The 14,169-nt window shown below is 48.8% G+C and overlaps 1 protein-coding gene across 9 annotated transcripts in view; it reads right to left on the bottom strand.

Annotated features, from left to right (window-relative positions):
* Positions 1-14,169, bottom strand: part of LOC134948811 (H(+)/Cl(-) exchange transporter 5-like) — a 389,251-nt gene that overhangs the window by 73,890 nt on the left and 301,192 nt on the right. For 8 of the 9 annotated variants that reach the window (XM_063937054.1, XM_063937053.1, XM_063937050.1 and 5 more), the window contains one exon: positions 9,631-9,711. The exons of the other annotated variant lie outside the window; for it this stretch is intronic. In XM_063937054.1, coding sequence (XP_063793124.1) covers positions 9,631-9,711 — 81 coding nt within the window. The remainder of the gene's footprint in view (positions 1-9,630; positions 9,712-14,169) is intronic. 9 annotated transcript variants of the gene reach the window in all.

Raw genomic sequence — 14,169 nt, 5'->3', positions numbered from 1 at the left:
TTTTATAGCGATAATCATATATCGAATAAATTTTGCCACCCTTGGCTGCAATTTTGCATCTTCGTAGTCGACACTGGAGTCTGAGTCCGTGTCGGTATCTGTGTCAGCTATTTGGGATAGTGGGCGCTTCTGAGACCCCGAAGGTCCAGGCGACATTGGGACAGGCATGGGTCGACTCCCTGACTGTAACCCAGCTTCAGCTTTGTCTAATCTTTTGTGCAGTAAATTAACATTTGCACTCAACACATTCCACATATCCATCCAGTCAGGTGTCGGCACTGCTGACGGAGACCTAGCATTCATACACTCCCCCTCCTCCTTAGATGAGCCTTCAATCTCAGACATGTCGACACACGCGTACCGACACACCGCGCACACACACAGGGAAGCCCTTCTGAAGACAGGTTCCCCACCAGGCCCTTTGGAGAGGCAGAGAGAGAATATGCCAGCACACACCCCAGCGCTATATGAGCCAGGAAAAAACACAGTGTGTTTACCTAGTAGCGCTTGTAATATGTATTTTGCCAAAAATGTGCCCCCCCTCTACTTAAAACCCCTCTTTTACCATGTGTCAAGCAGGGGAGAGTCCGGGGAGCTTCCTCTCAGCGGTGCTGTGGAGAAAAGATGGCGCCGGTGAGTGCTGAGGGAGAAGCTCCGCCCCCTCGGCGGCGGGCTTCTGTCCAGCTCAAAATATTTCAAATTATGGCGGGGGCTCTCTATATACATGTACAGTGCCCAGCTGTACATGTATATACACTAATATGCCATATAGGAGTCATAAATTGCTGCCCAGGGCGCCCCCCCCTGCGCGCTCCACCCTGACAGTGACCGGAGTGTGTGGGTGAATAGGAGCAATGGCGCACAGCTGCAGTGCTGTGCATTACCTCCGTGAAGAATCTGAAGTCTTCTGCCGCCTGTGATGATCTTTTCCTCACATACTCACCCGGCTTCTTTCTTCCGGCTCTGCGAGGAGGACAGCGGCGCGGCTCTGGGACAGACGGCGAGGGTGAGACCTGCGTACCGATCCCTCTGGAGCTAATGGTGTCCAGTAGCCTAAGAAACAGAGCCCTGAAACTCAGAGAAGTGGGTCTGTTTCTCTCTCCTCAGTCCCTCGATGCAGGGAGTCTGTTGCCAGCAGGCTCCCTGAAAATAAAAAACCTAACAAAAATGCATTCTAACAGGAAACTCAGGAGAGCTCCTGAAATGCACCCAGCTCCTCTGGGCATAGTATCAAACTTAGGTCTGGAGGAGGGGCATAGAGGGAGGAGCCAGTGCACACCCAGAGTCAAAGTCTTTCTTAAAGTGCCCATGTCTCCTGCGGAGCCCGTCTATCCCCATGGTCCTTACGGAGTCCCAGCATCCTCTAGGACGTTCGAGAAAAAAGTACAATGCACAGGTGCCCCGGACTCTGGAATTGGCATTGCAAGCAGTAGCTGGGTGCAACTTAGGACACTAACCTGGGTAAAAAGGTAAAAGACTTAGGACTGATGTAAGGGAGTTGTGCCTTGCATTGTGTCACACTGTGTTGCAGTGGCATCACTAGGGGGCGTGCAGACCACTCAAGGTGACACCATCCGAAGATGTGATACCAAAATAGCAGACCTGCTCTGCTATTTTGGCGTCACCCCCTTGGATGGTGTCACCGAGCAGTGGTGCCGGGAGAGGCTGGGGGATGCCCAGCAGCTACCGTTGCGCTGGACAAGCCCCCAGCATTATGAGAATGCCCGCCAATGCTGTGAAGTGCTTAAACTGCAACTTTATACCAACTCACTTGCAACAAAAATTCTAATCTTAAGTGCCCAGGACAATATAAGCAACTTTGGGTGCAGCTAAATTCAGAAATAAGTATGAAGGTAGGGAATCACTACCCTTTGCAAAGCTATACGATTAAAATATGCTAGGTGTATGAGGACACATCTGTGTTATTCTCATCTCTTGCTATTTATGCGGATGAGCACTTTCAAGCTTGTTTCTGCACATACTTTTTGCTAATTTTTTAGGTAAGGAGACATGGATACACAACAGGGTAAAACATACATGGAATATAGATATACTGTAGGGGGGAATGCTATTCCCAGCGAAGGGTGCGAGTTGCAAATGGAACTGTAGGTAAACGCCAGGAAAAGCACCCGAGGTCGCACCCTTTCCAGTGCTGGACTCAAATATTTTTGCTCACAGCCCTATGAGGCTGTGAAAAAAACTATTTACTAATGTGTGGATTAAAGATGCAAGAAGTATATATACACATATAGCAAAATGTATAATAGGTTTTGATAAAACACCCAAATATAAGCAATAACCACCTGTTTCTCCCACTTGCATTTCATTAGTGGAATCACTAACTAAAAATGTATTTGTGGAGAATGGGAACTCTATATGTTCCAGGGAAATGTTTGCATCTAAATGCAGTATCCGTAAACCAGCCCTTCTGCCTAAAAAGGATTTTTATATACAAAAAGAGAAGGTCGCACAAGTCATCTATTTCTTTGAACCAATCCCATTAGATATATACCATTTTGTTTGTATGAATTATCTTCACTGGGGGGTGCTACCACAGGCAAGATAGAGTAACATGTATACAAAAAAGAGAAAGACGAGATTGCCTGATAGTGGTGCACATTAATAATAATAAAATGTAACTTTTAATTCGTATTATTAAAAACCATTGCGAAATATAGGATAAAATATAAAGGTGAGAAAGAAAGAAAAGTGTTCTAAAATATATGACTTCCTGCACACAGGGCGCCCGCAAACTGTAAGTTTTATATGCCTTTATGCTATGCAGATATCTGTATACTTTATTGTGTTTATTAATAAACGTTATATAGTTCCTAGCTGTGATAAATGTCTTGTTGTGTACTCATTATTAAATGTTATACAATTACCAGCAATCCATGTCTTGTTCTTTATTCTCGATGTAACCAATGAGATGTATGACAAAATATGCTGACATACAGTCTATATATAAGAAAATCACTCTAGAGGTTTTTAATAAATCAGTGTGGCCACAAAGATCCCTGGGTGATCACTCTCTTTAATTGTACCACATGAAAGTCCAAATAGACACAGTGACCCACTGTTATATGTACTTCCTAAAAAGATTATAATTCAATATTATCAGATATGCTAATTGATATAGAGATACATTTCTTTACAGCAAGGTATTTATAGGTGCTCCCTGTGTGCAGGAAGTCATATTTTAGAACACTTTTCTTTCTTTCTCATCCTTATATTTTATCCTATATTTCGAAATGGTTTTTAATAATATGAATTAAAAGTTACATTTTATTATTATTAGTATGCACCACTATCAGGCAATCTCGTCTTTCTCTTTTTTGTAAAAAGGATTTTTATAATGGAAGTAGAGAAGTTTGACCAAGTTATATAGGAGGACAAATCTCAATAACTTACATTTAAATAAAGGGAGAGGCAGCCCTAAACACTGCATGCTCCGTTACATTTGTCTGATGATAAAAACGAGATTTATGGTAAGAACTTACCGTTGATAAATCTCTTCCTGCGAGGTACACTGGGTTCCACAAGGATTAACATCGGGGTGTCGAGGAGGATCTAGACCCGAGGCACCAACAGGCTCAAAGCTTTTGACTGTTCCCAAGATGTACAACGCCGCCTCCTCTATAACCCCGCCTCCATGCACAGGAGCTCAGTTTCGTTAACCAGCCCAATGCAGTAGCAGGTACCAGAGACGACAATCGCTAGTAGCCAATTACACCAGACACTCACCACAGGAGAGGGTGTCAGCGGCTATGCCATTACCAACCCAAGGAAGCTAAGTGCGTCAGGGTGGGCGTCTTGTGGAGCCCAGTTTACCTCGCAGAAAAAGATTTAACAACGGTAAGTTCTTACTATAAATGTAGTTTTCTGCTGCAGGGTACACTGGGCTCCACAAGGATTAACATCGAGGATGTCCTAAAGCAGTTCCTAATGGGAGGGGACGTACTGTAGCGGGCATGAGAACCTGGTGTCCAAAGGAAGCATCCTAGGATGCGGCGGTATCGAAGGCATAGAACCTTACAAACGTGTTCCCTGAGGACCACGTTGCCGCCTTGCACAATTGTTCAAGGGTCGCACCACGGTGGGCCGCCCAAGAAGGTCCAACCGACCAAGTAGAATGGGCTTTAATGGTAGCAGGAACCGAACGACCAGCCTGTACATAAGCATGTGCAATCACCATTCTAATCCATCTGGCCAAAGTCTGCTTGGAAGCAGGCCAGCCACGTTTGTGAAAACCAAACAATACAAAGAGAGAATCAGATTTCCTAATGGAGGAAGTTCTCTTCACAGAGATACGGAGAGCCCATACCACATCCAAAGACCGCTCTTTAGAAGACAACTCAGGAGAATTAAAGGCCGGAACCACTATCTCCTGGTTAAGGTGGAAGGAAGACACCACCTTGGGTAAATAACCTGGCCGCGTTCTAAGAACCGCCCGGTCACGGTGAAAAATCAAATAGGGAGACTTACAGGATAAGGCACCAAAGTCCGAGACCCTTCTAGCTGAAGCAATCGGTGGCACATAAGGAGGCTGAATCCGCTGCACACCCTGAGTGAATGTATGGACATCAGGTATGGTAGCAATTTTTATCTGAAACCAAACCGACAAGGCAGAGATGTGAACCTTGAGGGAGGTCAGACGCAGGCCTAAGTCCAGGCCCTGTTGTAGAAAGGCCAATAGTTTGACCGTACTAAACTTGAAAACGTCATGATTGTGAGACGCACACCAAGTAAAGTAAGCATTCCAGACCCTATGGTAGATCCGAGCAGAAGCCGGCTTACAGGCCTTCAACATAGTTTGAACGACCACCTCAGAAAAACCCTTGGCCCTCAGGACGGAAGCTTCAAGAGTCATGCCGTCAAAGCCAGACGGGCCAAATCCTGGTAAACACAAGGGCCCTGAACGAGGAGGTCTGGTTGTTGTGGAAGGAGAAGGGGACGGTCCCACGAGAGACCCAGGAGATCGGAGAACCAGTGCCGTCTGGGCCACACTGGAGCAATCAGAAGCAGGTTTCCTCCTTCTTGCTTGAACTTCTGTATTACTCTGGGCAGGAGTGACACCGGAGGGAACACATACGGAAGCTGAAAGTTCCATGGAATTGCCAGAGCGTCCATGAACGCAGCTTGAGGATCCCTTGTCCTTGCTCCGAAGACCGGAACCTTGTGATTGTGTTGAGACGCCATCAGATCCACATCAGGAAGACCTCACGTGTCCAAGAGAAGTTGAAACACCTCCGGATTGAGGCTCCACTCTCCGGCGTGTACGCCCTGACGACTGAGATAATCCGCTTCCCAGTTCATGATGCCCGGAATGAACACTGCGGATATGGCCGGCAGATGGGGCTCTGCCCACTGAAGAATCCGTGATACTTCCCTCATTGCCATGCGTCTTCGAGTGCTGCCTTGATGATTTATGTACGCCACCATGGTGGCATCGTCCGACTGTACTTGAACAGGTCTGTTCTGTATTAGATGCTGGGCCATTATCAACGCATTGAACACTGCCCGCAGTTCCAGAATATTGATCGGGAGCAGAGACTCCTCCTTGGTCCACCGACCCTGAAGAGAGTGTTGCTCCAACACTGCGCCCCAATCTCTCATCCATCGTCAGAAGGACCCAGTTGGATATCCAGAAGGGACAGCCCCTGCTCAGTTGCTGGTACTGAAGCCACCAGCTTAGTGACAGGCGGACCTCCGGAGACAATGAGATCATGGGAGATCTGACCCGGTGAGGCAGGCCGTCCCACTTGGTCAGAATTAACTTCTGCAGAGGGCGAGAGTGGAATTGAGCATACTCCACCATGTCGAAAGCCGACACCATGAGACCCATCACTTGCATTGCCAAATTAATCGACACTTGCGGACGAGATAGGCAGCATCGAATCCTGTCCTGAAGCTTCAGGACTTTCTCCTGAGACAGGAACAACCGTTGGTGGTGAGTGTCCAATAACGCTCCCAGATGTAACAAACTCCGAGCAGGAAGCAGGGAGGATTTCTTCCAGTTGATCAGCCACCCGTGGGCTTTCATGTACTGGTCAGATCGAGATGACACAGGAGAAGTTCTGGGGAATTTGCCAGGATCAACAAATCGTCTAAGTATGGTAGGATCCTGACCCCTTGACGGCGGAGTGTAGCCGTCATGATCGCCATAACTTTGGTGAAAACTCATGGAGCCGTTGTCAAACCAAAGAGTAACGACTGAAATTGGTAATGAAGGTTGCCCACCGCAAACCTCAGGTACTGCTGATGAGATACCGCAATAGGAATATGTAGGTAGGCATCCTGTATGTCCAGGAAGATCATATAGTCCACAGGCTCCAAGGCCAGAACAATAGAGTGCAGCGTTTCCATACGAAACTTGGAGACCCGCACATGCTTGTTCAAGAACTTCAGATTGAGAATGGGCCACGAGGACCCGTTAGGTTTCGGGACTAGGAACAGCGGTGAATAGTACCCCTTGCTTCTCTGAGCCAGAGGCACCTGTACTACCACTCCTGTGGTCAGGAAGGAATGTACCACCGAGTGCAAAGTGTTTGCTTTTGCCGGATCCAGAGGCACATCTGTCAGGCAAAATCAATGAGGGGGACGATTCTTGAAGGGTATGGCGTAACCTCGAGCGACGACTTCCCTCACCCAGGTATCTGAAGTGGTCTTCAACCATTCCTGGGCAAAACCTAGAAGTCGGCCCCCCACCCTGGGATCCCCCAGAGGGAGGCCCGCCCCGTCATGGGCAGGCTTGTCAGTTTTGGAAGCTGGCTGACGGGCGGCCTAGGCACGCTTCGGTCTGGGCTTGGCAGGTCTGGAAGCACGAGCTTGCTCTGGGTACGCCTGACCTTTTGCTTTACCTGGAGGACGAAAGGGCCGAGGGAAAGTACTTTTAGCCTTCTGTGCGGAAGGAGCCGTACTAGGTAGGCAAGCTGTTTTAGCAGTAGCCAGATCAGCCACAATCTTATTGAGGTCTTCTCCAAAGAGAATGTCTCCCTTGAAAGGAAGCACCTCCAGGGTTTTCTTGGAATCCATATCCACCGACCAGGATCTCAACCAAAGGATACGTCTGGCCAAGACGGACGTAGTAGCAGCCTTGGCCGCGAGCACCCTGGCATCGGAGGCCGCCTCCTTAAGATACAGAGAAGCCGTGGCAATATACGAGAGACATTGTCGAGCATACTCAGATGCGTTGGAAGGCAGTTCCGCCTCAAGCTCCTGAGACCACGCCTCAACAGCCCAAGTTGCTGCAATGGTTGGCGTATACACAACCCCCGTTAGGGTATAAATCGCTTTCAAACAACCCTCCACACGTCTATCCGTAGGTCGCTTCAGAGAAGTGACGGTAGAGACTGGCAGAGCAGAGGAAACAACCATACGCGCCACATTAGAATCTACAGGCAGAGGAGTTTCCCAATTCTTACATACCTCCGCAGAGAGAGGATAGCGAGCCAGCAGTCTCTTATTCGGTGTGAATTTTGTCCCCGGATTTTCCCAGGATTCCTGACGTATGTCAACCAGGTGTTCAGAATGAGGTAAAACTTGTTTAACCACCTTCTTACGTTTAAACCTATCCGGTTTCTTAGAGACAGCCTCAGGCTCAGGATCATCAGACACCTGAAGAATGAGCCTAATAGCTTCAATCAAATCCGGGACATCCACCAATGACTTCCCTTCCCCATCAAAAACATCTGTGTCAGTGTCTGTGGGATCAGTATATGCACCATCCTCGTCAGAGGACGTGTCTGGTATAGAAGTGGATTGGGAGGAGGTAATGGCCCGTTTAGAAGACGACTTAGTCTTAGGCGGGCGAGAGTGAGACTTAGATTTAGTCAATGACCGGTTCAAATGCTGCAACTAAGTGTAGATTTGATCTGCCCATGGCGGATTAATAGCGGGGGCCATAAACTGCTGCATTGGCACAGGTGGTCCCACAGGGTGCGCCAATTTAGTTACAAGCGTGTTTAACAGCGTGGAAAACGTAGCCCAAGGTGGGTCCTGAGATGCCCCAGGTGCTACTGACTCCCTGTGGGCTAAGGAATCCCCTGAACCTGAACTCTCAGTTGCCATATTCTCCTCTATCACGTCTGCGGCCTCACTACTACGCAATGTGGGAGAAGCCCCAGCGTCGTTGCCACGTGTAGCAGACATTTTGTGCACAATAACAGGCAACCTGGTAGAAGGTGTAGCAGCAATATACCTAGCAAGAACACTCGGTGAAGTGTGCCTATGACAGCACACACCGGGAGTTCAATAGATATATAGGGTGATTATGAATCACAAGTAAAAATACACAGCAAGTATATCTTGTGATACAATCCTATATTATACAGAAAGAAACCTGATACACTTAGCCCCCCAGGTATAGCAATATAGGAGTAGCTCACTGAGTGAAATACTCTTTAATAAGGCAACCACGCAGCAGCTACATGCATACACAAATATAGTCACAAGCGTACCATGCAGAAATTATGTATCATAAAACTGCACTGGACTAGCAATACAAAGTAATACTCAGCATGGCTATATGTGTTAACAATAGATAAAACAAAGCACAGTAACTACTGGATGTATATCACAGGGTGTTTGCACCACACAACCCTGACTGTATGCACTCTTTCTTAACCAACACTGTCCCAGTGACAGGTAGAATACTTATGTGTCCTGGAGGAAGCACAGCACTGGCAATCAGGCAATTCTACAGAGGAGGATTTGACCCAGCAGTCCCAGGAACAGCACAGCTATATCATTGATGGCTACTGGACGGCAGAGAAGGAGAGGAAAGCAGCTCCAGGGCGGGAACATTTGTAGAAATGGCACCCTGGGGCTGGGGCGAGGGGCCACAGGTCCGACCTGCTCCCCCTGCTGGCATCTTCACCGGGCGATGCGGGCAGTTAAAAATGGGGTTTATGTACAGTAAAAGCCCCCCAGACCTGTGCACATTAAGTGTCCCTGGTGGCTAGTGGAGCGGCTGCCCAGTAATCAGTGTCCACGCCAGCGCGCGCACGGCCCGCCTCCTACGGCCACACTGCATCGCGGTAAAGTGCGGGCACAGAAGCCCCTTACCTCCCCCGTTCCTGCGGCCCCACGATCCGGGAGGACGGCGGCGTGTGTGTGACTCACGATTTGAAGGAACCGGCGCCTCCGCTGCAGTGACGCGGCAACCAGGGCGCGGTAGTATACAGCGCCGCTGGGGGTGACGGAGCTGCAAACAGGAAAGTCTATGAGACTTTGCCTGCTGCAGCCCTTTGTAGTATGACAGAAGAATCTTCAGTTCTTTCTTTCAATTAAAGCAATGAATAGGCTGCCTAATGCAGCCCTCCTGTTAAGTGCCTGCTTACTGCATGGCACCCACTTACAAACTGAGCTCCTGTGCATGGAGGCGGGGTTATAGAGGAGGCGGCGCTGTGCATCTTGGGAAAAGTCAAAAGCTTTGAGCCTGTTGGTGCCTCGGATCAAGATCCTACTTTACACCCCGATGTTAATCCTTGTGGAGCCCAGTGTACCACGCAGCAGAAATAACAAAACTGACAAAGGATATTCTTTAAAGAAAAGAAAATTAGGACAAACGTGTTGGTCTTCACAAAAGAGATAAATGGTAAGGCTGGGAAAGCAGTAGCATAAACTTACCTCCTCCAGACTAAAGAGCACTCCTCCAATGGGAGCACCAAAAGCGACCGATACTCCAGCAGCAGCTGCGGCAGACAGCACCTAATTTACAAGAGGAGAGTGTCACTGCTGAATGCACAAACAGCAACATTCTACTAATAGGCTACAATAATTTACACCCCTCAGGAGAACAGGTGATCATCTAATAAAAGCTAAGTAAAGGACTACAGAACTACCTTCATGTCACCTCTGATGCCTTTGTTCTCCATCTTCCAGCCTTTCTGGTTCCACCGACACACAATTGTTCAGACAGAACCTCATTAACTGGGTCCGCATGCTGCGGTAGAAGTTTAAATAACTTTTTCTTTGGGAGTGCAGTAAGTACTGTCTGACGCTCCAGTTATTATTTTACAGTGCTGCTGTAATGCTTTCTTGTGAACAAATAATTACACCTTAGCTAGTGAATATGTGCAAAGAAAAAGGGATATTGCACCAAATATAGAAGCTATTTGTAACCATAAAAAAATAGTGCGAGTCCATACAATAGAAGTTGAAAACGAGTTTTATGGTAAGAACTTACCTTTGTTAAAACTCTTTCTGCGAGGTACACTGGGCTCCACAAGGATAGACATTGGGGTGTAGAGTAGGATCTTGATCCGAGGCACCAACAGGCTCAAAAGCTTTTACTTTTCCCAAGATGCATAGCGCCACCTCCTCTATAACCCCGCCTCCCTGCACAGGAGCTCAGTTTTTAGTTAACCAGCCCAATGCAGTAGCAGGAAAAGAGACGACAACAGTTAGTAGCCACAAACACCACATTCTCATGACAGGAGAAGTGTCAGCGGCTAATGCCATACCAACCCAAAGAAGCTAAGTGCGTCAGGGTGGGAGCCTTGTGGAGCCCAGTGTACCTCGCAGAAACAGTTTTAACAAAAGGTAAGTTCTTACCATAAAACTCGTTTTCTGCTGCGGGGTACACTGGGCTCCACAAGGATAGACATTGGGGATGTCCTAAAGCAGTTCCTTATGGGAGGGGACGTACTGTAGCGGGCACAAGAAGCCGGCGTCCAAAGGAAGCATCCTGGGAAGCGGCAGTATCGAAGGCATAGAACCTTATGAACGTGTTCACTGAGGACCACGTAGCCGCCTTGCACAATTGTTCAAGGGTCGCACCACGGCGGCCTGCCCAAGAAGATCCAACAGACCGAGTAGAATGGGCCGTAATGTGAGCAGGAGCTGACAGACCAGCCTTCACATAAGCATGTACAATCACCATTCTAATCCATCTGGCCAAAGTCTGCTTGTGAGCAGGCCAGCCACGTTTGTGAAAACCAAACAGAACAAAGAGAATCAGATTTACTAATAGAAGCAATTTACATAGATACGAAGAGCCCGTACCACATCCAAAGACCGCTCTTTGGGAGACAAGTCAGGAGAGACCAGGGCCGGAACCACAATCTCCTGATTAAGGTGGAACGAAGATACCACCTTAGGTAAATATCCAGGATGAGTTCGAAGAACCGCCCGGTCATGGTGAAAAATCAGATATGGGGAACTACAGGACAAGGCACCCAAATCCGACACTCTTCTAGCAGAGGCAATAGCCAGCAAAAACACCACCTTAAGGGAAAGCCACTTAAGGTCAGCTGAGCCCAGAGGTTCAAACGGAAACTCTTGCAACGCCTCCAACACCACGACAAGTCCCAAGGAGCCACAGGTGGGACATAGGGAGGTTGGATACGCAACACACCCTGAGTAAAGGTATTAACATCAGGCAAAGTCGCAATTTTTCTCTGAAACCACACCGACAAGGCAGAAATATGAACCTTGAGGGAGGCCAGACGCAGGCCTAAGTCTAGGCCCTGCTGAAGAAAAGCCAAAAGTTTGGCTGTACTAAACTTGGAAGCGTCATAATTGTTAGATGTGCACCAAACAAAGTAAGAATGCCAGACCCGATGGTAAATCCAAGCAGAAGCCAGTTTCCGGGCCCGCAACATAGTTTTAATGACCGCCTGAGAAAAACCTTTAGCCCACAAGACGGAAGCTTCAAGAGCCACGCCGTCAAGGACAGCCGGGCCAGGTCCAGGTAGACACAGGGGCCCTGAACGAGGAGATCTGGGCGTTGTGGAAGTAGAATCAGACGTTCTGACGATAGGCCTTAAAGGTCTGAGAATTAATGCCGTCTGGGCCACGCTGGAGCTATGAGAAGCAGGATTCCTCCTTCTCGCTTGAACTTCTGAATTACCCTGGGCAGGAGTGACACTGGAGGGAACACGTACGGCAGCCGAAAGTTCCATGGCACCGCCAGCGCATCCACGAATGCTGCTTGAGGATCCCTTGTACTTGCTCCGAAGACCGGAACCTTGTGATTGTCTCGAGACGCCATCAGATCCACGTCTGGAAGGCCCCACCTTTCCACTATGAGTTGAAACACTTCTGGATGGAGGCCCCACTCTCCGGCGTGTACGTCCTGACGACTGAGAAAGTCCGCTTCCCAATTCAGGACTCCCAGAATGAATATTGCCGATATGGCCGGTAGATGGCGTTCCGCCCATTGAAGAATCCGTGAAACTTCCTTCATTGCCAAGCGACTGCGAGTGCCGCCTTGATGATTTATGTAAGCCACTGTGGTGGCGTTGTCCGACTGTACTTGAACAGGACGGTTCTGTATTAAATGCTGGGCCAGGTTCAATGAGTTGAAGACCGCCCGCAATTCCAGAATGTTGATCGGGAGGAGGGACTCCTGCTTGGTCCACCGACCCTGAAGGGAGTGTTGCTCCAAAACCGCGCCCCAACCCATTAGACTGGCATCCGTCATCAACAGGACCCAGTCAGATATCCAGAAGGGATGGCCCCTGCACAATCGTTGGTCCTGGAGCCATCAGTACAGCGACAGACGGACCTCCAGAGTCAAAGAGATCATGTGAGACCTGATCCGGTGAGGCAGGCCATCCCACTTGGCCAGAATCAGCCTCTGGAAGGGGCGAGAATGGAATTGAGCATACTCCACCATGTTGAATGCTGACACCATGAGGCCCAGCACCTGCATGCCGAATGTATCGACACTTGCAGGCGAGAGAGGAAGCAACGAATCCTGTCCTGAAGCTTCAGGACTTTCTCCCGAGACAAGAACAACCACTGATTGTGAGTGTCCAATAGCGCTCCCAGGTGCACCATGCTCTGAGCAGGGACCAGGGAGAATTTCTTCCAGTTGATGAGCCACCCGTGGGCTTGCAGAAACCGGACAGTCAGATCCAAGTGACGTAGGAGAATCTCTGGGGCATTTGCCAGGATCAACAAATCGTCCAGATACGGTAGGATCCTGACCTCTTGATGGCGGCGTTCCACCGTCATCACCGCCATAACTTTGGTGAAGACTCGCGGAGCCGTGGTTAAATCAAAAGGTAACGCCCGAAACTGGTAATGGAGTTTGCCAACCGCAAACCTCAGGTATTGCTGATGCGACGCTGCTATAGGAATATGCAGGTAAGCATCCTATATATCCAGGGAGACCATATAATCCCCAGGTTCTAAGGCCAGAACAATAGAGCGAAGGGTTTCCATACGGAATTTGGAGATTCTCACAAACTTGTTCAATGCCTTGAGGTTGAGAATGGGCCGGGAGGACCCATTCGGTTTCAGGACTAGAAACAGTGGAGAATAGTACCCTTGGCCCCTCTGAGCAAGAGGCACCTGTACTACCACTCCTGTGTCCAGGAGGGTCTGTACCACCGAATGTAGAGTCTTTGCCTTTACCTGATCCGAAGGGACGTCTGTCAGGCAAAATCGGCGAGGGACACCGTTTTTGAAGGCTATGGCGTAACCTCGAGTGACGACTGCCCCTTCATGCATTAGGCTTATCGGTCTTGGAAGCTGGCTGACGGGCAGCCCAGGCTCTTTTGGGCTTCGACTTACCAGGTTTGGAAGTGCGGGCCTGTTTGTTGTACGCCTGACCTTTTGCTTTACCTGAAGGACGAAAGGGACGAAAGGAAGTACTTTTAGCCTTCAGCACAGAAGGAGCGGTACTTGGCAGACAGGCAGTTTTGGCAGTAGCCAAATCAGCCACTATCTTATTTAAGTCCTCCCCAAACAGAATATCTACCTTAAAAGAGAGTACCTCCAGGGTTTTTCTAGAATCCAGATCCACGGACCAGGATCTCAGCCACAATATCCGGTGGGCCAGGACTGACGTAGTAGAAGCCTTGGCCGCTAGAATACTGGCATCAGAAGCCGCCTCTTTAATATAGGGAGAAGCTGTGACAATATATGACAAGCACTGTCTAGCATGGTCAGAAGAGATTTCAGCTTCCAACTCTAGGGCCCACGCTTCAATAGCTTCTGCAGCCCATGTCGCTGCAATAGTGGGCCTTTGCGCAGCACCTGTGAGGGTGGAAATTGTTTTCAGGCAACCCTCCACACGTTTATCCGTAGGCTCTTTCAGAGACGTGATGGTAGTGACCGGTAGAGCTGAGGAAACCACCATCCTTGCCACATGAGAGTCCACTAGAGGAGGCGTCTCCCAATTTTTTTGACAGCTCCGGCGCGAGGGGATAGCGAGTC

Source organism: Pseudophryne corroboree, chromosome 8 (assembly GCF_028390025.1).
Source record: "Pseudophryne corroboree isolate aPseCor3 chromosome 8, aPseCor3.hap2, whole genome shotgun sequence".
In the NCBI taxonomy this organism is placed as follows: domain Eukaryota; kingdom Metazoa; phylum Chordata; class Amphibia; order Anura; family Myobatrachidae; genus Pseudophryne; species Pseudophryne corroboree.
This window is presented reverse-complemented; position numbering and strand designations above follow the sequence as displayed.